This window comes from Symsagittifera roscoffensis, chromosome 1, assembly GCF_963678635.1.
Source record: "Symsagittifera roscoffensis chromosome 1, txSymRosc1.1, whole genome shotgun sequence".
NCBI lineage: Eukaryota > Metazoa > Xenacoelomorpha > Acoela > Convolutidae > Symsagittifera > Symsagittifera roscoffensis.
Genome location: NC_087062.1, coordinates 41,331,178 through 41,358,334, shown reverse-complemented (window position 1 = coordinate 41,358,334; position 27,157 = coordinate 41,331,178). Strand labels below are relative to the sequence as shown.

Here is a 27,157-nt window from a genome sequence, read left to right as displayed (position 1 = left end):
TCATCAATTTTATGGTCTAACGAGTGAGTTTACTAGGTTGATAATGAAGACCAAATATGTTTTGCATGGCTTTATTAGTCTGCATGTCAATTTTCATGACGATCGGACAAAGTGAACAGTAATTTAAATTACAAAAATGTGCTGGTGGGTGGAAAAGCAAAAAGAGCCGGAAGCTTTTGTTCAGGGTTCAAAGCTGGCTCAGTTGGCTTTTCGGAAATGAGAATAAGACTAGACAAGGATCAAAATTGCTCACTGAAACATGCCCTGGCCTTGTTGCAAAAGATATCAGCCGCACACACAGTGACCTTACAATTATGGGGGATGGCTTTAGTGGAAAAGAACCCATAGCCCCATTATAGATAGCTATTTGAGCAGTAACCTCTGTTTTTCTACTAAACAAAAAACGAGAAAAAGTCCCCAGCAAATTAAAGTCTCCCCACAAGAAAGAATCAGAAAATCACAGTAAGATGTGGCTGATTTTTTTTTTACTAGAGGGGGTCGTAATGAGCCAAAAATTAAATACGTTATCTGCACGTGCTTATAGTTATGACTTTATAGATAACTGGTTGTCTTTTCTCACTTATGAAATCTTTCTTTCTCAAATGTTGATTGTTTGAAACTGACTTTGAGCCAAAATTAGGCACACGAAGTGATACCAGCTCCTCCTCCGGCAGTCGAGCAAGAAGAAGAACTTGAGGAAGAGGAAGAAGAGACTGAACCCGAGCAACCGGAATTTGTCGAACCAGCTCCAGTTGAAAAGCCGACCGCAGAACCCGAAACTGTTACCGAGCAACCACAAGAACCCGCACCTCCACCACCGCCGCCAAAACCGAGAAAACCGAGAAGACGTCGGCCGAGACAAGTCGAGACACCAGCTCCGGTTCAAATCCAGATTGAAACGCCAAGGGAAGAAGGACGAAGGAGCCCAGCCAGACGCGAGCTGCAGCCCCCACAGCTGACGTTCAACAATCCGCCCACCAGGGCCTCCAAGGAATCATCATCGTTTCCAGAGCCAATTGATATATCAGAAAAATTATTTCGTGAGCCGGTTCGAAAACACTGCCGCCGTATAAAATTTTTCAAGCTTCTTTGAAATATGACGAAATGCTCAAAACAGAGCTAAACTAATCAGCTAATTATTTTGTTTTTGTGTACAAACAAAAAATGTTCGAAACAAAAATGTAAGAAAAATGTACCAAAACAAGGCACTTGGAAACGAAAACTCTGACATCTGTGGTGTAGTTACTGCGTGAGATGCAGATGTCCTGCAACAATCCGTGCAACTGCAGCAACAACAGCAATGCGGACGCAGACTTGCGGGCCAAGTTGGGTGAAGTGAACGGAAAGGAGGAGCGACTCCGCAACATGGAGTCATCTCTACATGTTAGTCAAAAGATAAACACATTATCCCCGCCTGTTTGTCTCGCCCCCATCAACTTGCACAAATTAAAAATTTTTTGGCGTAACTACGGGCGGTTTTACAGTATCTTAAAATAAAACAATTGACATTTTTTTTTCATTTTTGCCCATCAAATGAATCGGACAGGAAAAGCTGTTAATTTTTTCCCGCTTTTGGCCCTTTTCCAGTTTCCCACCCCCTCGGAAAACTTAAAATTAGGCTGTTTAAAAATAGTTCACACGGCATTTTGCATGTTGTAGAAATGTTGAAAAAATCTGTTCACTTGTTCACTCTGACACGTTTTAATGAGAATCATATTGAGAAAAGCCATTTTAAACTGACTTCCATATATTGAATTTCAGAAAAAATCAAAGGGGGGGGGGACTGGAAAAGAGCCCCGCTTTTCTCTCCACCTTACAATTTTTCAGTTTTTATAGTTCCTTCACTAGTTATTATTGCTAAACGCGGCTGTTCCCCCATCCATAAGCAAAATGATTTTTCACATTGTCTGGTTGTTATAAATTGAAGGCATCCAGCGGCACTATCAACTCATTCCCGGAAGAAGTGCCGTCTTTTGAATGAAAATGCTCAACAGATAACAAACTCATACACAGACTCTAACTTGGCTTATATCCGTTCACTTGCCCATTTAACCTATTAAATTTTTGTTTTAGTTTTTGCTTAAGTTTTCCTAAATTTAAATTTGTTTGATCAACTTTTTTAAGACGTCTCCTTGCCCCCTCACGGAGAACGCCGAAACGCAATACTACGACTCGCATTCAAAAATGCTGTCTCTAGCAATTTCATCCCAATGCAATTGCTCTTATTTACGGAACGCTAGGTTGGGAGTAGGGACCTGACGACCCCAGCCAAAAAAAAATTGATCAAAATTGAGAATTGATATTTTTATCAAATAGAATGGCAAGTGATTTAATGAAAATGATTTCAAAGCTTTAGAATTTTGCAAAAACCCAATTTCAATTTTATACCGACTTGAGTTGTCCGGAAAATCAGGCCATTTTTGGCAAGGTTGGTTTTGATTAATAGGAAATCCTTTTCAAGTTCAATTGTAGTCTAAGCTGTTTTGAAGTTTGAGCTTCATTCGAGTGATAAGCAAGGTCAATTATGTTCGAAATTTGTGCAGCAAAAATTTTGCCATTTCTTTGATTTTAACCGACGCTTTGCTTTTACCTTGATCGATTAACCGCTTTATTTTCATTTCTCAGGTTCTTTGTTATTTTATTATGGTTTCTTAGGTAGTGGGCGATTTTAGAACGAGGTAGAATTTGGAATGGTATCTTATTGACTGGGATTTTAAGGCAAGGGATCTTTTGTCATGTAACCAAAAACTGAAAAGTGGACTTTGATGCTCGCAATAGCCCGGTAACTATGCCAATAGCCCGGTAACTATGCCAAGTTTCATTGCATTCTAGTAGTATTGGTATCAGGGGCGGATTTAGGAGTCGGCGGGGCGGGGGGGGGGGGGGGGTGGACGTTTTCCTCTTCAGGGATTCGACCCCTGCCGACCCACTGCCGACCCCCTGCCGACCCGGTAACTATGCCAATAGGATGGGGCGGGGGGATGGACGTTTTCTTCTTCAGGGATTCGACCCCCTGCCGACCCACTGCCGACCCCCTGCCGACCCGGTAACTATGCCAATAGCCCGGTAACTATGCCAAGTTTCATTGCATTCTAGTAGTATTGGTAGCAGGGGCGGATTTAGGACAGGGCGGGGCGGCGGGGGGGGGGAGGATTTCACGTTTTCCTCTTCAGGGATTCGACCCCCTGCCGACCCACTGCCGACACGGTAACTATGCCAATAGCCCGGTAACTATGCCAAGTTTCATTGCATTCTAGTCCTATTGGTAGCAGGGGCGGATTTAGGATGGGGCGGGGCGGGGGGATGGACGTTTTCCTCTTCAGGGATTCGACCCCCTGCCGACCCTTTGGCGCCAATATATAAAACTTTCTGGGGGAGCGCGCGCCAAAAAAACGCAATTTTTTTGTCAAGATTTTCCAAAAAGGTCCCAAAAACAGCTTTTTTGACCTCTTTTTCATTTCAAAAACTTGCCAGCGGCGCAAAAAAATTGAGCAAAACAGCGTCTTTTTAGTGCGTTAGGAGAGCTCAGAAAATCAATTTGTTCGATCTAAAAAAAAAGGGTCGTCAAATTTTTCGAAAATTTTTTGAAAATCCGCCCCCCCTCGAGAAAATCCTAGATCCGCCCCTGATTGGTAGGATAGACTTCTGGAATTGCCCACGGTAATGACCCCTCACTGATCGATGGGACGAGTTTTCCTGTCGGATTTCAATGCTTGCAGAGCCACAATGTTGAAATGTTGATAGTGAAATGTGGAGAGGCGGCACGAGGGGATTCAAACTATTTTCCAACTTCCACTAGCACAGCAGCTAAGCTTAGTAACAGTGATAAGGACCCCCATAGGTGAGAACAGGCTTCCCCCCCCCCCCCCCCCACCTCACACGAACGAGATCAATTTTACGTGTAACGAGTGGTTTTACAGGGTTAATTATGATCACCAAATATGTTTGCCATGGCCTTATTAGTCCGTATGCCCATTTTCTAATGTCAACAAACTTTACATTTGTAAATTTTTGCAGATGGGGGAAAATGAAAAGAGCCGGGCGGATCTAAGATTTTCTCGAAGGAGGGGGTGCGGATATTTAAAAAAAACTTAAAAATTTCTCGACCACTTTTTGTAGGTCAACCAAATTGATTTTTTGAGCTTTCCCATACCATTATAAAGACTCTATTTCAACCCGAAGGCAACTATTTGGAAAAAAAGCAACGAAAGACGTTTTTAGGCAATTTTTGAAAATTGTGATAAAAAAAAACTTTTTTTGGTGCGCGCTCCCCTTTCAAAGTTAGTATACATAGGCGCCACGGTAGCGGTCTTAATTAACGGTCTTAAATATATATAAGTAGCGGTTTTAACGAGGGCGGATTGTGTGCATAAGCTTTTTTAGTACTTCAACTTTGCGATGCGGGCAAAAAATTAAAACCCTCGCAAACTATCGTACTCAAAGACTGACACTAAATCATAAAATCATAAACTTTCAGAGTGATTTCAAATCTGGCTTATTTAGAAATGGCATGTATCCGAGTAACTAAACAGATCAAACAGCGCTCGCGTACAATTGTGCACTACATGTCTCGTGTCGTACTAAAAAATCCCAGGAGAAAGCGAAGAAAAGCTTGATATGTAGTTTAAGCAAAACTGATTTTAGTTCAGTGCTTCTCGCGCAAGTCGACAATTACCGGAAGAGTTGACTTTGCAATTAAAACATGCCCAACTAGAATGTTATTATTAACAATTCTTTTGTAACTCGCATATTGTCTTGTGCAAAGTCATTACAAATTTATGTGGTGCAACTTCTGTGCAAATCCAGTCAAAACCATGTCGCTCCGAAACCTTCTCAAGACAGCAATTCCTTTCACGATCCAAAAATCTTTTCGACGTTATGCGATCAAGTAAAGCACAGATTGCGGGCGATGAACTGCTTAACGTCCTTCGCAACTGACCTGGTGTCTGGTATTTTTTTCTCGAAGCTCCTGCAAATCGGGACGTAAAGTGGCCCAAAACATTAAGCACCGGTCTAAGAAAAAAAATATTGTGTGTGTGGAACATAAAAGTGCCAACCATCATGTTTGTGAGAGCTTTCAGATGAATAAAAATGAAAACTTGAAACGAACTTGCTGAAACGGTCTGTTAGTTTCAAGTTTTGGCCATGCGCAAGGTTTCGCAAAAGAAAAGGAACAATTGGGAACAGAGCTGAAAACCCATTGTTCGACATTTTCTACTCCGTTACAACCACCGCTGGATTGCGTTGAATTAAGAGCGTATTCGGTTTCAATATCTATTTATATCCAATATCAATTTATCCAAATTTTGCGAGAGCTTTTCTTTCATTAGCGTCCGTTTTTTTTCTATGAAACACACAGTCCTTAACTAAAATCAGTACCTGCGTAATCTAAATACCTAGAAAAGTTGGCACGTATTTTTCCTTTGAAAATCGTCGTTTTGCCACCAGGCTTTAGCGAAGTTTGTTTAGGAGGAGCAGCAACGCTTGACCACTTCACAGCATGCTCACCGGATGGAGGCGCTGCTGTTCCAGGAGCAGGCGAGGCTGAAGGACGAGGCCCTGAAGAAGGCGGAGAAGGAGCTGTGTGAGATGCAGAGACGAATCGACTGTGAGAGGGAGGAGCTCAGACGCAGAGAAATGCAGATGTGCCAGGTACCCCTATCAGACTAAATTTTAACGACATTTACGCCTTCCCCCTTCATCCGCCCTTAACACTTCGGAAATTTTTTTGGTCAAACTGGGAGGATTTTTCTTCATAACAAGCTTGTATGACTTACCATTAAAAGTCACTTATTGGAAAAAATAAACTTGGGAAAGTTGTCAATGATTTTTAATCACTCAATGTAGATTTCTTTGAAAATGAATATGTCTATTCTGCATGAATTGCTTAGCTATCAAGCTGCTCAGTGATGGTTTATGAAATCTGAATACTTTCCGAAGAAATTCTACCGATAGAAGATTGTTTTCAGTTGTGTCATTTCTAGAAACTGGAGAATGCGGATATGAAACTGGAGAACAATTTCAGAAAGGCACTCGCTTTGGAGAAGCAAAAGATGAACGAAGAAATGGAACTTCAGGTAACATGTTCCAAATTTCATATTCACAAAATGTTTTTGATTGTCATAGAATAATTCGCAGATGAATGCTCTAATATAAGCATATAATGGCTTGTGACAGCTCCATTTGGCCTTTTTTATTTGACAAACAATTGAATAACCTTTGAAAGTGCAGCATAATTTTTGCGTGTTTGTAAGTTAGCCCAGAGGAATAGGAAGTTGGAGCATGACCTGGAGATGCACTGGAGTCTGGAGAGTCAGAGGAGGATAGACGCCGAGGTGCAGAGGATCGCGGACCAGATCAAACACGAGGCAGAGAACGACATCAAAATGATCGGTCAGCCATAGTAAATAGTCTCGTTTAACTTCACTTTCTATTTCAGTTAGGGTCATTTTCTGAGCGTCAGTATAAGGATTAATAACATTAAATATTTGGTTTAAACGAAGCAAATTATTTAAATGTCAGTTTCAAAAAAATTTCAATTGAAAAATTTTGACCGGAAAAAAACTTTAATGCCAAAATTGAGCTGTAAAATGTTGTAAATGTTGCATCATTCAGAGGCAGCTAAGTGTCGTGAGATGGAGCACGAGCTGGATAAACTGGCGGCCAGACACCAGAGTGAACTGCAGGAGGTCAAGTGTCACCACAAGGACCAGATGGCCCAGGAACAGCAGAAAATTATGCACATGGAAATGGCCATGGATAGGGGTGAGAATAACTCAGTTTTGCCAAAGTAGTCTCGTTTGTCTAGAAGCACCTATTGTAACTTGGCTACTTCAACTCTGTAACACTGTAACACTTGGCTACTGCAACACTGTTATAAGACAATATTATTTAAACCTGAGGCAAAAGAAAGGCTTATTTTTACAAAGAGGCGAAGCTTCGCTTCGTAAACACTAGAAAACACGACAAAAAGTAGCTCTATAAAGTGCAATAAAATAAAGTAGACAGAAGCATCAAATTAGTAAAATTTTGCCTAGGTCTGTCTTCGATCTGCGACCTACTGCAATCTAGAGATAATGAGTCTCACGCGCTAACCACTCAGCCACGCACGCTTAATACATCACAAACTCTACTCACAAATAAAGCAGACAACAGATGCTATTAAACTTCCAAGGCTAGATACTGATTATAGCAAAAGTGCCACCAAATAAGTGAACACTTTCCACTTTTCAAAAAACACATTTTAATTTGCGAGTTACGTTAGAAAAAAGAAGGTTGGTACTAATAAACTGCGCTGATTGCAAGTGTTAAGAGTCGATCAACGCAGAATCTGGTACTACTATGATAGAGTGGTTCCTTGAAAATGTTTCACTTCGTAAAAGTTCCCCACTTAACAATTTAAGGTAGAAATTTTTTTTCAAAAAAAAACACCAAAACAAATAAGTTAACCCAATTATGGCTTTCAATCGTAAAGCGAGCATACTTTTTGATATAAATTATATAATTATTACAATTTTTAATCTGAAAAATTTCGGACTCAAAATAATTTGCAAGATTTTTGAAATGAAAATTTTTTTTGCACTTAATCAGTTTTCAAAAATATAACATGCAAATGCATGCGGAGCTTGTCTATCCTAATTGCTTTTTTGAGGGACCACTCAGGATCATAGTAGTACCCAGGCTCTTACGGCCGCAATTTTTTTCATTTGGTTTTTTGTCTTTAAATTTGTTCAGACTCAAACTAACTTTTTCGCGGTTTGAGTTGTGAATTCAGTTTATTTCTTTTCTTAAAAGGAAGGCAAACGCCACTATTGCACAGCAAAGTGTAAAACTCACGAAAAACGTGATCAACTTCTAGTTTCGGAAATGGAATTTAATTTTCAGATTTCTCACCGAATAAACATTTTTATTTATTGATCCAGTTTTCTCAAATTGGATTAATTTTATCAAAAAAAGACAATCATAGACTGTCCTAGAACTTCACGAGTTGAAATTTTTTCAAAAAACACGTCACTATTTTATTTTGCTTACTTGCGTTCATTTAAACTTTCCAACTGTCTGTTAGCTATGTTTTCCTAAATACGGAAAACTTCAAAGTCTTAAAACTATTGTCTGCTTTGAAAGCTTTTTACCGGTCTTCCATTTTTAGTTTATATTTTCACACACTTTCTAACTTGGAGAACAACAGATAGAATAGACGCATCTGCATAATTTAGAGCGTGCATGTTGGGAAGAAGAGCGAAGCCGACTGGCACACGAGAGCCGTGCGATGTTGGATGCAGAGAAAGAGAGACTGGACCGGGAGATGTCGGCCAGGGCAGACATGGAGAGGGCCAAATTGGAACATGTGAAGAGAGACATGATGGACTTAATGGCCAGACAACAGAGAGCTGGTTGGAACTATACATGAAACTATACATCAGTTGAAAATGATCATTTTGTTACTGGCTAGCGACAATTAATTACACGACATTGTCTAGTAGTGACCGCTTGCTCCGCTGCGCTGATAATCGACGCGAATGGTATTGTGCCCCTGAATTAGTGTTTGCTGTTTCTTCAATTCTATTGATTTTCTATGGTTAAGATCAGCCGTATGTTATGAACTATCGCCTGTTACGAAGTGTCGCTTGTTACGAAGTGTGTCACCTTACACAAAAGCCAAAATATCATCCTCTTGCAGACAAGAAAATATAAAGACTTCATGAGAAAAGACTTCCAAGTTTTCACCAGATCAAAAGCGACCAGTTTTGCTGAACATAAAAAAAAATTTTGAAAAAGTTTCGGTTTTTGAAAAAAAAACTGTTTGAATTGGTAACGAGTCATAATTAATGTGATCTTTTTTCTCAATAAGGAATGGATCCATACATGATGGAGACTAGAGTGGAGATAGACAGAAAGGACAAGGAGATAAGAGATCTGAAGATTGAGCTAGCCCAGGCGAAGGAGAACAACGAGGTATGTCCACGCCAAGATTCTTAACCAATGTCACAGTTTAAAGATATCCAGAAGTGACTTCAGAGCCAACAAAAACTCAAAAATTGATTTTTCAAAGATGATTCTGCTCTTTTTTAAGGACAACGTAAAAATAGGGCATCATAAAAAAGTTTTTGAAAGCGAAAATCATGCTCGCAGAAATGAATGGTCTTTGAAATCGCTTCAAAAAGCGCGAAACTAATTCTTGCTTTTAATCGGACAACCCTAATGTCAACTTCCAATTTAAGATGCTGAACACAAGATACCAAGACGAAACTCGCAATTTGAGAGAGAAGCTAGCCAGCAAACAAGGTCTGGTCCAGGCGCTCAAGCAGTTCGAGCTCAGTGTGAGACAGTCCATGTTCAGAGATGCAGGCGTAGTGCCATCTACCCAAGACATGATCCATGCCCTAAAGACCATGCCACCTCAAGAGGCTCAGTTCATAGTGACAAGTGCAGCAGTCAAATTGTGTCCTCCAGAAGAAGAAGTGTTCGATTACATGAAATGTAAGGCATTTTCGGAGCAAGGTCTTACCAGAAAAATAAAAGTAACAAGTAAAATACCTCAACAATTTTTCACGTCAAAATTTGATAGTGACTTTTCGAATTCAATTTAATTGACATAACCAAACATTCCTGTTTTCCATTTGCAGGTTTGCATGTTCCCCAGATGAAGAGAATTATCAAGAAGTTGAATCTGCTCTTCGAACCAAATGAGCTGGCCTCATTCTACAGGAACTTGAACCACAAACAACAAGAAAAACTAATGGAATGTGCGTTTAGTGATAATGAATTAACTCTCACAAAAAATTAGCATTTAGTTAGTTTTTTTACAGAGCTCAAAAATCACAAAACTTGCGCAATATACCAAAAAATTTAGAAAAAAATTTGACTTTTTACTACTTACATTTTTCGCTTAATCATTTTAGTGGTATTGGACAAACTATCGATTCCGTCTATCTGCTGTTTCCTGAGCAAGTTGGACAGCTGTGACCTGGACGGGATAGTGTTCTGCGTGAGCAATAGGTACCTGCTGAAAACTAAGAAGGCCATAGCTGCATTCATTAACAGTCTCTCGCCAGAATGCCAGAGGGAGTACCTCGACGAAATATGTGAGTCAAGTTATGACAAAAAATAGCGAGTTAAACATTCACTGAGTCATTGATTACAAACCCAGCTTCAGTACTAGCCAGCAATATGAAGTATACTAGCCGGATGTTGAGGAAGCAGCACAGTAAATTCCGACCAAATTTGTTTTGAAAAAGATTTAAAAAACAGTTTTTCAAGTCCTTAAGCCTTTCAATTTTCTGTCACAACTTTTTTTCAAATATTGCAATTTGAAAGCTTTTTTAACCAATTTCAAAAACTTAGGATTTTTTCGAGCGGAAAAATATTCGAAAACTTTAACGACCTTTTTTTAGTTCTACCAGTTTGATTTTTTGAGTTATAAAGACCAAACTGCACATGTATCAACTGCAAACAAATTTTAACACAGAGGCGACGCTGCAATTTGCAAGCACAAGCCAAAAGGCGACAAAGTAGATCTTCGAGGGTCAAATGTTGAAAAAATGAAAGAAAAGATAAAAACTAAGAACAGAAAAAGGCAGCTAGATTCCGGAATCGAACCCCGATCTCAAGATAAAGAGACAACCGTGCGAGCGTCTGCGCCCTCCTAGACACCTGAAAACCAGACTAGGGGGTCCAGTCAAAGCTGGAAGAAATTGTTTGATAATTTTAATTTTACTGACGCAAAACGTAAGGCATAGTTTTCAGAATGTCCACAACTGAAAATGTTTTGGCTGATTTTTTATCAGAAGTAAGGACAAAGCGATTTTACAAGAAAATCATTAAAACATCTCCATTTGATTGATGTTTTAACCTTAAATATGGCATGGTAGTTTCTCAAAATTGAGCGAAGTAAAAAAAAATGATCAAAATTCCACGTATTCGATGCAATTTTACAGTTCCGTAGCTGATATTTGCCAGAAACGTAAAATTAGGCCTTTGAAGGGGATATGATACACCTACAACTGTTCGTCACATTGAACCCATAGTTGGAGATTCGGCACGGTAGTCTCGATAAAATTGAAATGTTTCCAAAAGCTTTGAATTCAAAATTATTTTCCAAAAAGTTAGTGCCTAGTCGCTTTAGCATCCAAAATTGGCCGCACTACTTTTGCTTGAATTCCTTCAAAATTTGAAATTTAATTAGTTTCTAAAATACAATTTTTTTAGGGCCATAAATATTCCTTTCGAAAGTAGAGTATAACTGATTCTGCAGAGAAAATTCGAGCAAGCTGTTCTTTTAAGTGAATCCTTAGTCTCAGATTTGGCAGGATGGCTTTCGAGAAAAGTCAAGAGGTTTCCAAAAACGAGCAAAATTTAGAAGGCAATAAAATGGTGCATTTTCTAAGGCGACAATTTTTTTTTCAAAAAATAGGTCAGCACAGCTATTTTACAATAATTGCACCTTTTCTTGCGATTGAGCGCTTAATACCAGAGTTATCGGATTATTTTTTAAAGAAAAAAATCAGAAATTTCCAAAAAGCGGGCAAAACTTAAAACTTGGAAAAGTTGGACATTTACTTTGGCCAAAAGTTCAAAAATAGTCCAGCTGTCAAATTGTGAATTCGCTTGCCACAATTGCTAGAATCCGTTTACGCAAATAATATTCCCATAGCTTGCTTTTTGATTGCATCTAGATAACCTCAAATTTGGCACCGTAATTGTTGAGAAAATTAAAAACTTTCAAACACTCGTCTGAAATCTCAATACTGTTTTACAAACACAAGGGCGTAGCAAAAATGAGGGCATAAAAAATCACAGCTCCTTTTTTTCAATTGAAACGCAGATTTGCAGGGTAGTTTTCAGCAATCATTTTCGGTCAAAGTTTCAAAACAAAAAATTTTTTCAAATCAAGCTTAGTTTCTACAAAAACAGTTTATGCATGGTAGATCCCTAAAAGATGTTCTTTTGATTGAAGTGTCAATCTCAGATTTTGCAGGGTAACTTTTAAAAAATATTTTAAATATCCACGAAAAGGTCAAAATTTACTCCACTGAAAGCTTCATAGGCCTCCGGATACGGTAAAATAAGACCGGCAGAAAATACGGCACACAGGAGAATTGCCGGTTTATAGACCACTTTTTGGAAAAGAATGGTGCCATCAAAAACAGCATTCATATTTATGATTAAGGTTGTAAAAAAACTCGACTTGATTGAGACACTACGACGCTGTGCTTGAGTAAAAAAAGCGGCATAGTAACTTAATCTGAAAATCAAAAATACTGAAGATTATCAAGCTTTTCATCCATGCTTGACTAATAGAAGCCAGGGTGGCCGGTTTGAGACAAATGCCCTAAGCGCAAAACAAACCCAAGAACGGAATAAACAAAACCCGATTGGCAAAAACGGAATTATTTTACAGGCATTCAATTTGGGTTATGAGATGGGGTTAAAAAAGGGGGTTAAAAACGCGGGGTGATGAGCTTGGGAACCCATTGTTTAACCCCACGTTATTTAATTCTTATGTTTACACCCCCCTTTTTTATCACCCCGCAACAAGATATCCCCACAACAACTAGAACCCCTTTTAATACCGATGATTTGTTTCAAATAAAGACCTTTTATAGCCACAGTCAATAGCGGATTTAGGGGGGGGGGGACGCCCAACCGCACCTCAGGGATTCGACCACCTGCCGACCCAAAGGGTCCCCCTTTGTACTATTTTGAGATATCCATTTTTGGCTGACTGACTTTTAAATTTTTCTGAAGGCGCCTGGCCCCCCGTCGAGAAATTCCTAGATCCGCGCCTGGCCACAAAAGTATTCCAATTAAATGAACTGATTGAGGCCAGATAAGCAATTCTTCTTGATTCACTTATGCATTTAGTCACTCAAAAATGCGCATTTCGATTAGACAAAGAAATCATCCCTCATTCTCGCGTTTAAAAACACAAAACCTACCAAATAGACTAAACTGTACTAAAGAGTTTGTCTGGAAAAAAGTGAACTCGTATTATAACACAACCTACGATTGTAAAAACTTAATTGCCACTTAATAGCTTGTTTTAGTGAGAGGACGCATCTTGCCAGAAGAAAAACAGGAACAACAAATTGAGCCAGGCAAGTTCTCATAGTTTTGAAAATTTCGAGCAAATAGTTATACATCGATTGTTTCGCTGTTGCAGGAGAGCCCGCCCCCGCGATGCCCACTCCGGCCGAGATGCTGGAGCAGCCGAAACAAGTGAGGGCCAAGAAACCGTTGACCAAAGAGGAAATCATCAGGATACTAAGAGGTACCAGCTCTAGAGCAGTTATAGATGTGATATGGTGTAACCCTTTTTTTCTCTTCAGATTGCGTTTGATTTAAACCTGCCTACAGTCATGAATGCCTTCAATTTCATGGCTCAACTTAAAACGCCCTTTACTTAAAACCATTGAAAATCATATTACGCAATTATTTTCTCATCAAGCTAGCTTAACTTCGATCGTGTAATTCCATTTTGTTTCAGAGCTGGACAAATGTACTCTGCGTGAAGTGGTTCTAGAGAGCTGTTTCATGCCCACTCCTTGTGACATAGTCCACTGGCTACATGTAATGCCAGTCCATTGTTACGACGACTTTCTGGCAAAGGCCTGTCTCGAGCCATGTGGCGCTAGTGGAGACGCAGTTATCCACGCTCTGAACGCCAGGGCAGCTCACAATAGAGCAGTGAAGAACACTCGCTATCATGTTCACTATTGATACTCTACCCGGATTGCACATGCAAGTTCTTCCGACAAGCATGTCAAACTCTAGGCAATATCGTTTAAATTTCAAATCGGATGAAATCGAATAAATAACAAATCGGCGATATTTATAAAATTTAAAAAAAATCAAATTGAATCAACAAAAACGCGTTTTTAACTGATAACAGACGTCAAATTTAACGATATTTTCGAGAGTTAAGCCTTAGGTATGAAATATTTTGTGATCTACTGAACATCTTGTAGAAAAAGTGAAACGAGTATCTTTATTATATTTTGGTAATAATAATTTAATTTTAATAAAAAAATTGTACACCAGTTCAAGTTTTTAGAATAGTTCAGATGCAGTTTGCGAAATGCTCCACCACCAACATAGCGACAGTTTATTTGCAGAAAGGAGAAATTCTAAAGCAGACAAGGGATAAATATACAGATACCCATCACAAAGTGAAAACCCAGAAGATTCTTCTTCTATCAAGGACACTTCAAGGACGTTTAGCTCATTTGTTTATAGAAAGCTTCAATATAATGGCCAACAACAAACAATGAGTTACTAGAACCTGTACTGACCTTGGATATTTCTTCCGACATCTCAACTCTCTCCTCCCAACTAAGTGACATCTGCTCCACCAATCTCTCCGACTCCGCCAACTGGTCTCTCAGTGCATTGGCCAGTTCCCCATCACAAACGCCGCCCAACATGTCAAATATGCCTGACTCGTCTCTGGACGCACTGCCTGTTTCTGTGCCCAGATTTGACGAGTTCACACTTGGTTTCCGGTTTCGTCTCAGCGCCTCCGCCAGCTGGCGTCTCAGCTTTTCTACTTCTTCGCGTAACTCGCGAATGATCTAGGAAAAAAGCAAATTGGCTGATGTTTTGTTACGAATAATTATTTAAGTTTTCAGTGAAAGCCAGATTAGATTCTAGAAAAACACACCCCATCTAAATCAAATTAATGTTAAACTGAACCCTAACTGCTGATATTATACCAATAGATTCTACCCCCTGCCAACCCAAAGTGTCCCCCTTTGATTTATTTTGAGATATCAATTTTTGGCAAACTGACCTTAGAAGTTTTCTAAGGGCGCCAGTATATACTAATTATGAGGAGAAGCGCGCAAGATTGGCCTGTTTTTCCCTACGGGGCAGAAAACTTGGTCCAAATAAGGTCTTATCATGGTAACAGACAGCCGAGAGTCAGTTGGAAAAGTATCAATGAGCGCAAGGAAACTGGAAAAAAAAGTACTTGATGTTTCTATTAACTTCTAAGAACTTCAAACAGACTATCCCATTAAAGCTCTTAGATATTCAAGAAAAATTTATATTTGACATTTTTTGACAATACTCGCAAATTTAAAAAAGGCGGGATCAATTTTTTTTATTTAGCTTGGAAATCTGAAAATGTAAATCCACTTTCAAATCTAGAAAACGCTCACATTTTTTGTGACCTTTAAACTTTAGTGAAGGAAATGAAGACTTTCTACAGCTACAGAAAAAAATAATCATCACGACCTACAGACTTATTTCAAAAACCCTCAGATTAGTTCCGCTCTAAAGCATATCAATTAACCGTTTAAAGCATATCAATCAGCGCAGAAATGAGGACTTTGCACTTTTTGATCAATCTGAATAGCCTAAAACAGACCAGTATTTGACGTCAAAAATATACATTTTTTTGGATGATTTACAACCAATAGCGCTTTCTTATGATACCACACTTGGGTGCCGGACATCAAGCAGACGGGACTTCAAGCCGAATCGTAACATCAGGGACTTCAAGCCGAATAGTTGCTTATAAATGCGTGAAATATGATTAATTTGAAGAAAACTTTTTTGAAAAATTTCTGAATTTCATGATCTTTCTTTACTAGTTATTGGCGTTTTCAAAAATATTAAGCCACCAAATGATGTTTCGGAAAGTTAAAAAGTAAAACATGGTTGAAGACATTTTTCATGTTTATAATTTATGCATTTCAAAAACCGGCTGATGTTATTAACGGATACCAATCAGAAGTGGTGCATTGTCATGAACAACGCTTATTATGGACTAAACATGCCTAAATTTTTGAAAAGCAACGTTTTACAGATAAAAAAAATAGTGATTTGAGGTGCTTGGAAAATTTAAATTTCGGCCTGAAGTCCCTTCGGCTTGAAGTCCCGTCGGCTTGTTGTCCTAGACCCACCACACTTGACCCATATGAGGCGAGCTTTTCTAAAATTGGGTAAAAAAAAAACATCTTACACCATGTTCATCACAGTCCTTTGCAACTTATCTTATCTGGCATTTTGTTTTTACAAAGAAAACAAAATCATATAAGTCAATATCCCGTTTCTAGTTCCCCCTCCCAAAGTTTAAATCCACCATAAAAACAGCGACGAGGAATTTAGTGGTAAGCTCAATCGTTTATATGTGTGACTAGCACAATCTTTCTGTAGCTACTGACCCTGGCGTTCGGATCTTCATTGATGACAGCATTGTTTACTATCCTCTTCGCCCTGTCTGCGTAGCGCAGTGTAGAGAGGGACTCATCGTAGTTGTCAGCCGACGGACTGATCGTCGCTATCATCACTGTCTTGCTGTTCCCGCCCAAACTGTCCTACAAAAACCTCTATACCAAATCATAACGGATATCGCAAAAACTTCGACATTCTATTTCAGAACAAAAATCAAAAGCCTAGCTCACAGACAATTGAAAAAGCTAATTATCACGATATAATTTAGGGACCCAACTTTATCTCTCTTCGCAAACTTGACTCCATCTTTCGAACTTCAAAAACTAAATTAAATCACATTAAGCTGCGTCAAACTCGAATTCAAAAAATACTGAGAAATATAAAATTCATTTCAATCATCGAAATCCTTAAAAAACAGTGTTTTGAACCAATAAGATTGAGTTCTCACAAAAACGTTGCAAATAACATGAAACAAAAAAATATGTCAGTCAATTTTTTTATGAAAGAAAACGACTAAGGATTTAGGAATGTAAAAATACAAGCAAAACCCAAAGATAAAAAAACGGACCTGTCAAAAAACTTATGCAGCTAGAAATAGTTTTCGTTAATTTGTTTTGAAAGATAAACATCGCCAACAAACAGTTCGAAAAGTGTCAATGAACTCAAGTTAAGCAGCAAAAAAATCTTTGTTTAAACTGGTCGATATTCGAAAAAAAATCAGGAGTCGGTTGGAAAAATGTCAATAAACGCAAGGAAACAGAGAAAAATCCGAACTTGCTTTTTTCGAATATAAAGAAAGAAAAACTATGTGCTTGAAACTTCGAATTTCAAAAACCAATTTTGATAAAAATAAAACCAAAATGATTTAAACTGAATCAATATACTTTTTTTATTTCACTGAAAATCTGAAAGAAAAAACACTTTCAAAACTAGAACTCCATTACGTTTTTTGTAGGCTTTAAACGTTTGCTATTCGATAGTGGAGTTTGTCGCTCTTTTAACAAAGAAAACAATTTAAACTTGAAAATAGATCAAAAGTTGAGCCTCCAAAAATCAAATTAGAGCGTAATCAAACAAGATTTTGTTCTTGAAAAAAAGAGGAAAAATCAACACGAATATAAAAGTCTTCATGATCATTTTCATGATCAACTTTTGTTTCTTAAAACTAGCCCAGTTAAAAAAAAGAATTTTTAGGTAGCCTTGATAATCGGCTGAAAAAATCTAATAACTCAAATCCGACCTACAATAATTCACGTTGGTTTTTTGTGCTTTCAACGCTTTAATTGGGGAAGTAATTTTCTTTCCCATTAGCAGAAGAAATTGAACTCGACTTTTAAAAAAATGCTAGCTTCCAAATGGCATAAACAATTTTTTTCTCTCGAAAGGCACATTCCAAAACAGATGCAAAAAAGAAGGCGTGAAAAAATTAGACACAATGAGAAGACATTGTCAACAAATTACTAAAATTTAATCAATATTTAATTCATATTTATTCAAATTTGAATCAATATTTAATTCAAACAAAAAACAGATTTTTTTTTTTAAATGAGCCCAAATGATAATTTTAAGTGACGTTACAAATTATTTGATGACGGATACTTTTCTTAATAAATCGAAGCTACAACCAGTTTTTAAGTCTTTGTGCTGAATCTGAACGGGACTCCAGAATCATTTCAAATAATGAGATGAAAATGTTGTTAACTCATCGAAAGCATTGAAATGGATAATTTGTTTACTCATTCAACTTCACATGCTGATAAGCTCGACTATAATCACCATAGAGATCTCATTTTAAAAATTTACTTTCTTTCGAAAATTTCCCACAACCTGCTCGAGCCAGAGTTACGAAAATCTTGTAGTCAGAAACAGTGATACAAATCTCTCTCCTCAACTCAATCAGAAACGCAAGATCATGACTGTACAAGGAAAAAATTTTAAGTTAAAAATAGACAGTAGGGTATTGTTATTTCTTTATCGGGTGGCAATCAGAGAAACTCTTTCTGAGAAGTGTAGAGAAACTCTTTCTGATAGAACTTTTAAATCTTCACCAATTTTTGTTATCCAGTTTACGTTATTTTCGGAGTATTTGAAGAATCCAAAATTTAATTGATTTCGCGCATGCTTAAGGACAAAAGAACAGAAGTTTACCGACGCACGCTACAAATAAAATCAAGAGATATTCAAAAATAGATTCAACTCGAAATCAGTAATAACTGGGACTTCGAGCTAAGAATATTTTGATAACTTCTAACCTGTAAAATAATCATACTCTGAGACCACCATGCGACTTCCATCAGAGAAGTTTCTGGAGGATGTCTGTCCACATTAGTTACGAGGTAGAGAATTCCTGGACGTAGGACTCGCGAGGTAAATTCTACGGCCAGGCACTTTTCACTTAGGGACTATATTGGACAGGCATTCCCCAGAAACGTCTCACACATTACCCCTATGACGGTCTCAAAAACCACATTGACCACTCAGAGCCATATTTCAAAAGTCTTGTGTTTCAGGCTGCAATAGAAACAAACTTTCGATCAGCCAGAGTTAGAGGATGCTATTTTCACGTCTCCAAAGCAATTTTGTCATAAGCTTTCTACAAGTGTTTTGGTTCAGTCAAAAAATTTCACGAAACATCGCCAAGATCATGGTTTCACAATTTTACACATCGAAGCGTCTTTAAAAACAACTCCGAGAGAATCGGGTTGCAGCAATTTCCACAAAATATCTAAAATGTTCATGCCAGGCAGAACTTCCCGAGAATAACAAACGCATGTAAAAGCCAAAGCAATCGGCTGAATACACTAAAAACCAAAGCAATCGGCTGAAAATGAAATACATAGGCCACAGACAATTGAGAAAAATTCAATGAATGAAATTGAACAGAAAAAAAACTGATGTTTTTTTAAATAAAATCTCAAATTTCTCCAACGATATTGTCAAAAAAAACAGCTGCACTTTGAGCTCTTTGAATTTCTAGCAAAAATTATGACCGGCACTTTTTGATAAAATTAACCCAATTCGAGAAAACTGGATCAACCGATTTTTTATAGTTCGCCGTGAAATCTGAAATTTAAATTCTATTTTCGAAACCAGAAGAAGATCTAGTTTTTCGCAATTTCATAACTTTTCTTAATCGATGGTGGAGTTTGCCTACCTATTAACAAAGGAAAAAAGTGAACTTGAGAAAATCAAGTCAAACCTCAAAAAGTAAATTTGAGCTTGAAAAAATAACCTTCGCGAACTGTATAAGAGTCTGAACAACCAACCATTAGTAAATTGAAAAGTGGTGCTTTACACAGAGCGAAGCTGAGCTTCGCAAACACTAGCGAGAACACGAGCTTGATAAACTGGAAGAAAAGATTAAAAAAAAGCCTCGAATTAGTAAAAATTTAAAACCTTGCTACGTATGGGCTTCGAACCCGCAACCTCGAGAATTGAATGTTTAATAAAAAAATTACAAAATGAAGTACATAGCCTACAGAAAGTTGAGAAAGATTCAATGAACGCAATTGAACAGAAAAAAAAATGCCTCAAATTTCTCCATTCAAACAAACAGCTGCTCTAAGCTCTTTGAATTTCAACAAAAAAATATCACCGGCACTTTTTCGATAAAATAAACCCAATTTGAGAAAACATGATCAGTCATTTTTTCTAGTCCGCTGGGAAATCTGAAAATTAAATTCTCTTTTCGAAACTTAAAGACGATCTCGTTTTTCGTGACTTCATAACTTTCGCTAATTGATAGTGCATATTGCCTTCTTATTAACAAAGGAAAGAAATTGAACTTGAAAAAATCAAGTCAAACCCCAAAAAAGTAAATTTGAGGTTGAAAAAAAACCATCGCGAACTTTATCAGAGTCTGAACAACCAACCAATAGTAAACTGAAAAGTGGTGCTTTGCACAGAGGCGAAGCTGAGCTTCACAAACAAGCCAGAACACGACAAAAAAGCAGCTTTATAAAGTGAAAGAAAAGATACAATAAGCCTCGAATTAGTAAAACTTTGCTACGTATGGTCTTCGAAATTGCAACTTCGTTGAGTCGCACGAACCGCCCCCTCGGCCAAGAACACTTAACAAACGGCATACAATGGTCACAAACAAAGCAGCTACATATGCTAACAAACTGCCAAGGCGATGCAGCAAAAGTGGTACCAAATACAAATAGACCCAATTTTTCAAGTAGTAGTTTTGAATATAACAAACTTATGGCATCCACACTAATTTTGATTGTAATAAACTGGAAAGCATTAAGCCGCTTTATGTATTAATTCCGCATTTCAAAAAATTGCTCCATATTGACTAAGAAAAATTTTTCGGTTGATTTGATGAAATTAAAATGCATCAACTGTCTTATATTTTACTATTCGAATGCCAAAGCACATGATATCAAAAAGCCGTAAAGGTGCCCCAAAAGTAGCACTTAGGTTAGAAAAAAGAATAGACATAGTAAAACTCTAACGCTCACTTAAGTTCGCTAGTGGAATAACAATTCCAAATAAGGCACAGTTCACAAAAAATTAGACAGACACTAAGTGAAAACCGAAAAACTTTCCACAGAAAAAACATAGCCAATCGAAGATTCGAAAAAAGTAATGAACGCAAGTAAACATAAAAAACACTGACTGTCTGAAAAAGTTCTCACCTTTCGAATTTCACATAAAAAATAGATGCCCTTTAAGTTATTTGAATTTCTAGAACAATATATGATTGGCGCTTTTTTATAACATGAACCCAACTAGAGAAAACTGGATCAATAGGGAAAATTTTTATTCCGCTGGAAACCTTTAAAATAAATTCCACTTTCGAAACTAGAAATCTTTCACGTTTTTTTTTGCGCCATTTCCACGTTCGTTTTTAGAGAGTGCTCTTTACGTCACTTTCAGCAGATGAATTTCACTTGATCCCAAAAAGTGCATATATACTTACGTGCATTAATAAATGCTTCAATACGTATAAAAGCATATCTGTAGTTATTAGACTTTTAAGACTTTTCCTGAACAAAAAAAAATCAGCAAGACCTATAAAAGTCTTCACTACGTTCATTACTCTTAAACATGCTAAACATGCACAGGTTACATAATTCAGCTAACACTCACTTTAAGTAGCCAAGTGAGGGTCGAGTCTCTGTAGGGAACAAAAACCGGCTTTTTCCTTCCCTGATTGGCTGCCTGTTCCGCCAGGGCTGAGATGACCAATCCAAGAGTTGTCAGAGATCTATAATATAATTCAGAAATCTAGACAATCGAGCTTCAGAAGCGATGTGAGTATTTCTTCGACTAGTATGAAGAATATGTTTTACTTGTTGATATTGCTGCCCTCTTTCAATCTGTCGCCAGCTGCTCCTGTTTTCGTAGCTCTTTCTGAACCAGCCAAGTCTACGAGACTTATTCTACTCGCCTTCTCTCCGGTCATCTGAAAATGTGCAGTTTTCATTCCTATGGGACAATCAAAGAAAAAAGAGCCTATGTACAAGCTTTCACAATTGATTCGAAAGAGTGTTCATGCAATGACAATAACAAAATCCATTCCAAAAAAAACTATTTTTAACATTTGCAGCGGCTATAACAATTGCGCACATATTTAACTTAATTTTACCGTGAGCTGCTAAACATTAAGACATTTCACGGTTCTCTTGTTTTCTGAAAACTACCAACTTTACCTGTTTATTTGTGATCTGTTGTGACAGGAATATAGTGAACACCGCGTGTGACCGGGAGCTCTCCGAGTTCATGTTGGTGGCAGCCACTGTTCTTGACCTGTTGCCGACCTCAATCAGATCATAGATATCCTCACTCGAAGTGACTGCTAATTTTGACAGTCCATCTACATACGGTCCAAGAATCTTGTGCTCTCTCACTTTTAGATTGGATTTCCTGTTGCAGATATATAATCATCATTATCTCTTATCAAACTTTTGTGAAGCAAAACTTCTTTCAAAGTTTCAAAGCGTTTTCAAAGTAGTATTTCGTACATATCGTGAAACCGGGTGCGTACTGTAAACTGATGTGTCAGTCAATTACCAGATCAGTAAAACGATTTACATAATAAATTACATCAATTGCGGAATTAAGGATTAAAAGAGTAAATTTTCCGTGAGCTAGAACAATATTTTAGGGGTTCGAGGCTCATGGGAAGAACTATTTTATTTCATTTTTTGATTCCAATCTAGTTTTGATGAAAAAACTTGTCATTTTGTAAAAATCTCAGTTTTTAGCTAATGTGATTACGCAATTGAATCATTAATTTTCGGTTTACTGCTCTGGTACGACCGTTCTCGGTTACTGATACATCGATTTACTGACTTACAACCCGTGAAACCCTCTACTGAAGCATTAAATTCACTCTCTTTCAAAGCCGCAACAGAAGATGACCATAGAAGAACATCAGACGGTGAAAATTTTCGCCAAAAATCAACAAGAAGTTAAATCGAACTCCTTCCTCTTTCACCGTACTCTAATTTTTTTTAAAAAGTATACCATACCCGCTCCGTGGATCCAGCAGATCATGCACTTTTTCATTGTATATCTCCATATAGGACATCTCCACCTTAAACTGCAGACAGTCGTTAGAGTTACAGCATATCTTAGAGAACAGTTCGTGGCACAATCTCGGAATAATGCCTAAGTCAGCCGAATGGGATCCCATCATAGTGTAACTTTTTCCAGAGCCTGAAAACAGATTTTAGAGCTTAGAAACATCATCTTCATCGCCTCGACTATCATTCATGTCACTATTTTTAGTAAATAAACATAGCTAACAGACAGTTGGAAAAGAGTCAAGAAACGCAAGAAGACAAAAAAAACTTTTGAAGTTCAAAGTAACAAATATATGGCCTTACTGGATCAATAGATAAAGGTTTTATTCCGCTGGGAAATCTGAAATTTTAAATCCTAAACATGCAACTTTTTTAACATTCCTGCATATACTGCAAAACTTCTAAACTTACTGCAACTTAAATTTAAAAGCCTCGTAAACGTTGATAGAAGGATGAAGTTCGCTAACGCACTTTCCATCTCTGACTTAAATGTTTTCAGTCTTTGCAAAACCTGGCTAACGACAATAGATACTCATTTGAACTCTTACTAAACGAGTTCAACATTTACAGAAGCAATAGATTAATGAACAGCGAAAAGAACCCTCATGTGGGCAGCCTATTTGGACCAAAAGAATATTCTTATCAGAACAACTCGTCACATCTTTTCCAGCCAAGTCTAGCTTGCAAAATCATTCTAAATCAAACCGAAGTCACATTATATGCTTTCTATAATCCTCCCACACAAGGTGCACATCGATCCTCTAATTGGAATAATTCTTTAGGAACATGCCCAAGTCTAAACCGGTAACCACCCGAGGAGATTTAAATTTCCCGGAGTCAAACTGAAAAACATTGACCAGTCAACATGAAGAGGAAAACGCAATAACAAGAGGAAAACAAGAGGAAAACGCAATAATTAAGCTCATGGAGGACAAATTTTTCAGGTAAATTATCGATATCCCGACATGCTATCATAACACTCTTAATGTAGCTTTCAACAAGAATTGTACATTAAATGCTGAAAAACATGCAAAAGCTGCAAGTGTCTTTGACTGCGCAGATCACGATGCTATCCACTTATCGCTTGAGTGCTTGGTAACTGAAAATTCTCAAACCCTACAAACATTCAAACGTTGTGGAATTGAGGATTATGTTAACATAAACGTGCAACTCTGGTCATCTCTGTTCGAAGCAGTATACTACACAACTATAAACAAAAGGTGTAACGCATATAACGAATATTTAGACCAAGTTATTCAACTTCATAAGAAAAAAAACAATACACAGGCAAAAGTTTCCGCCTTCGATTATAGGATAACTTCCAATTAGATGAACAAACAACATACTGAATGGAACCTGTTGAAAACGAAACCGACAAACAACAGAAAGCAAAAAGTTATCAAATGGGAAAAGTTGGTTACTAAATCTTCTGAGCAAGATAGGAAGGAATAGATGCTTTTCGCCTCAAGAAATACAAAAAAAGACTTTCAAGCATTTGAAAAAACTATAAAATCACCAAATTTATCAATCGAAAAGGGCAATACTCAAAAAACATGCTCAAATGAACAAAGCAACATGCTCCACGAAAACTTCGACTCAGTTCACTCAACTAAGCAACCGTTTAGTATACCGAATTGAAAAAGGAAAATCCATCACTGACAAAATTTGACTCCTCAAAACATACCATCCACACAATTGTATCCTCACTGGACATCACAAAGGCTCGTGTTTCAAATTGACTACCACCAACACTTAATCAAAAAACCTCCCGAAATATCTTTGACACTGTGAAATTTCTGTCTCCAAAAACACTGTGAGACTTCGCAAAATACGGGATGCCTGAACAATTGCATCAATAGCACCAAATCACAAAATTTTCTAAAAGGGGTTTGTCAAAGTACTTCACCTCGAATTGATCAAGATAATCTTGAAGATAATTCGAAAAACACTTAAACAAACTGCTTAGTGTTTTCAAATTATCTTCAATTGGATAAACAAGCTCTAAAGTACTCGATATGACTAGCAGTGTACCTAAGGATCTCATCCTAGGCCCTCTACTGTTTTGCATTTTCATGAATGACCTACCCGACGTAGTAGTTCTTTATGATCCTTTTATTTTTGCTGACGATCTTAAAATTTTAGCTGTAAACAAAATAGAATGGCAAGTGCAGGAAGATCTAAATGAAATAGAACTGTGTTAACCTAAAAAATGGAACTAGCAATGGACCAATGTGCCAAAATGAAATCTAGAGAAAAGACCCCAGCAAATTAATAGGCGCGAAACTAAACTAAAGTTCAAACAAGTGAAGACCTGTCTTAGAAAAAAAAACATTTTAAAAACGTTTGAGAAGAGCTAATAAGTCCTCTGATTGGTCAGACGAAATGAAGCAATGGATTTTATACTCAATGTCAAACTCGGTCTTCACAAATCACTAAAACTATCAGTCTTTTTTGCGGTTTTCATGCGTATCTGCGTCGAGAACAAAAATCCATCTTGTTGAACGTTTTTCAAAGAAATCGCTCAAATAGATAACAGTATAAGAAGAAGTTAAAGATATCAATCAATTGCAAATCCTCAGTATTCTTCCATTAACAATGTTTACCCAAAAGAACGATATCTTGCTCATTTCAAAACCAATAATTGAAGGAAGCAATTGTATCAGATTACCCAATAAACAATTTTTAGATCGAAGAATGAACACAGAGACAAAGCTTCGCTTCGCAATAACTTGCGAGAATACGAAAGTGCAATAATAAAAATTAGAAATAAGCCTCAAAAAAATTAGAAAAAAAACAAAAGTCAAACCGCAAAAAAATTATTAATCTGAATAAATTTGAGCAAAGCAATTTTAAGCACTTTCCTTTAAAATAATAATGACTTTTAAAAGAAGCTTAACTACATACATCGACTCTTCGGCAATAGCTCATGACAGATAATCATCTTTCAAAGTAAATTTTAAAAATTCTATGATAATACCAACCGGTTTGTCCGTATGCAAATATGCATGCATTGTACCCTTGGAATGCGTTCTCCAAGAGATCCAGTCCAAGATCTTCGAACATTGTCGCTTGATCTGAAATGACCTCCCCGCTATGACATTTCATTTTTGACGCTTAATTAATTAATCACAATTTACTCACCGCTGTAGTTGGTAGAGAGTGGGTCTATTGAATCGAAACAACTGTCGAAGAAAAATCTCTGAAACAGATTCAGAAATTTTTAGTAACAATTACCAATTTCAATTGGTGAAAGGTACCAGCAAAGGCAAATACAACCTGCACCAGGAGAAAATAAGCAAACAGTATTTTCGCCCGTTGTAAACAAACTTACTTACTTTGGTGCTTTTCCTTAAATATCAGGTTAGATCAAATATAATTGAATCAGAATGAACATGACCAGCCAACAAACAAATAGAAAAGTATCGATAAACTCAATAAAACCAAAAAAACTGACTGACTCTTTTTTTGAACATTTTTCAACTTTCAAAATTCAAAATAAATACATCCTAATAAAGCTCTTCGAACTTCAAGAATTTTTCATACTTAAAGTTTTTTTTACAAAAACAATCAATTAGAGAAAACGTGGAATCCAATTAGAGAAAACGTGGAATCCTACTAGAGAATACGTGGAATCTAATTAGAGAAAACGTGGAATCCAATTAGAGAAAACGTGGAATCCTACTAGAGAATACGTGGAATCTAATTAGAGAAAACGTGGAATCCAATTAGAGAAAATAAGAGTCTTAATAGTGGACGGAATGAATTTTAACATAAAGAAAAAATCGTAAGACAAACAGCGGAAGATATTTGAAGGTGAACAAATTCAAAGGATTTTTTCCTTAACAACCAAAAACAGGGCTTACTTAAAGGTTTCACTTCTTTCATTGACATTAAACAAGGTGTTATCAAACCCGGTAGAAACAAATAACATAAAATAAATTGGACTCACCGGTCATTTTTGTCTCTATTATTTACATTTGGAGCCAATAACATAGTACAATTTCCGTCCATTTTGACCACGCATTCCGTCTCCAACTCAATTTCTAAACAACAATATTCAGAAAATTTTGATTTATAGTTAAAACTTCTCGCACTATTCATTTCTTTCCGTTATTCGCTTTTCTGAATCTTAAACTAAAGCTTCAAACATCTATGATGCAACTAATAACATCTTTACAGCTTTATTGCCTCAAACAAAACAAAATAATTTAATTTTCGGAGAGTTGTAGAAGTATCATTCATTTCCAATGCCTCACAATCGACAGGCCAGATCAGCGGTGCGCTGCCTTGAAAACGGTAAACGTAAGGGGAAGCAAACCTCGTTTGTTGAATGGACGCACCCGAACAGCCACCTTCACTTTGCTGGACGAGCCTCCAGATGCAGACGACGTCATCATTAATCCATCTGAAAGAAGACAGTTGATAGTCCCGGCAGATAAAATGCA

General features: G+C 37.3%; 1 protein-coding gene across 1 annotated transcript in view; it reads right to left on the bottom strand.

Annotated features, from left to right (window-relative positions):
- LOC134857297 (kinesin-like protein KIF13A) overlaps positions 1–27,119 on the bottom strand; it is a 48,731-nt gene extending 21,612 nt beyond the window's left edge. Inside the window, exons 1-10 of the mRNA XM_063873688.1 lie at positions 27,031–27,119; positions 26,662–26,755; positions 25,854–25,911; positions 25,694–25,786; positions 22,659–22,845; positions 21,837–22,050; positions 21,477–21,589; positions 21,274–21,391; positions 16,167–16,319; positions 14,292–14,570 (exon numbers count right to left, since the gene is read on the bottom strand). Coding sequence (XP_063729758.1) covers positions 14,292–14,570; positions 16,167–16,319; positions 21,274–21,391; positions 21,477–21,589; positions 21,837–22,050; positions 22,659–22,845; positions 25,694–25,775 — 1,146 coding nt within the window. The 5' untranslated portion in view covers positions 25,776–25,786; positions 25,854–25,911; positions 26,662–26,755; positions 27,031–27,119. The remainder of the gene's footprint in view (positions 1–14,291; positions 14,571–16,166; positions 16,320–21,273; positions 21,392–21,476; positions 21,590–21,836; positions 22,051–22,658; positions 22,846–25,693; positions 25,787–25,853; positions 25,912–26,661; positions 26,756–27,030) is intronic.
- Between the last annotated feature and the right edge of the window lie 38 nt (positions 27,120–27,157).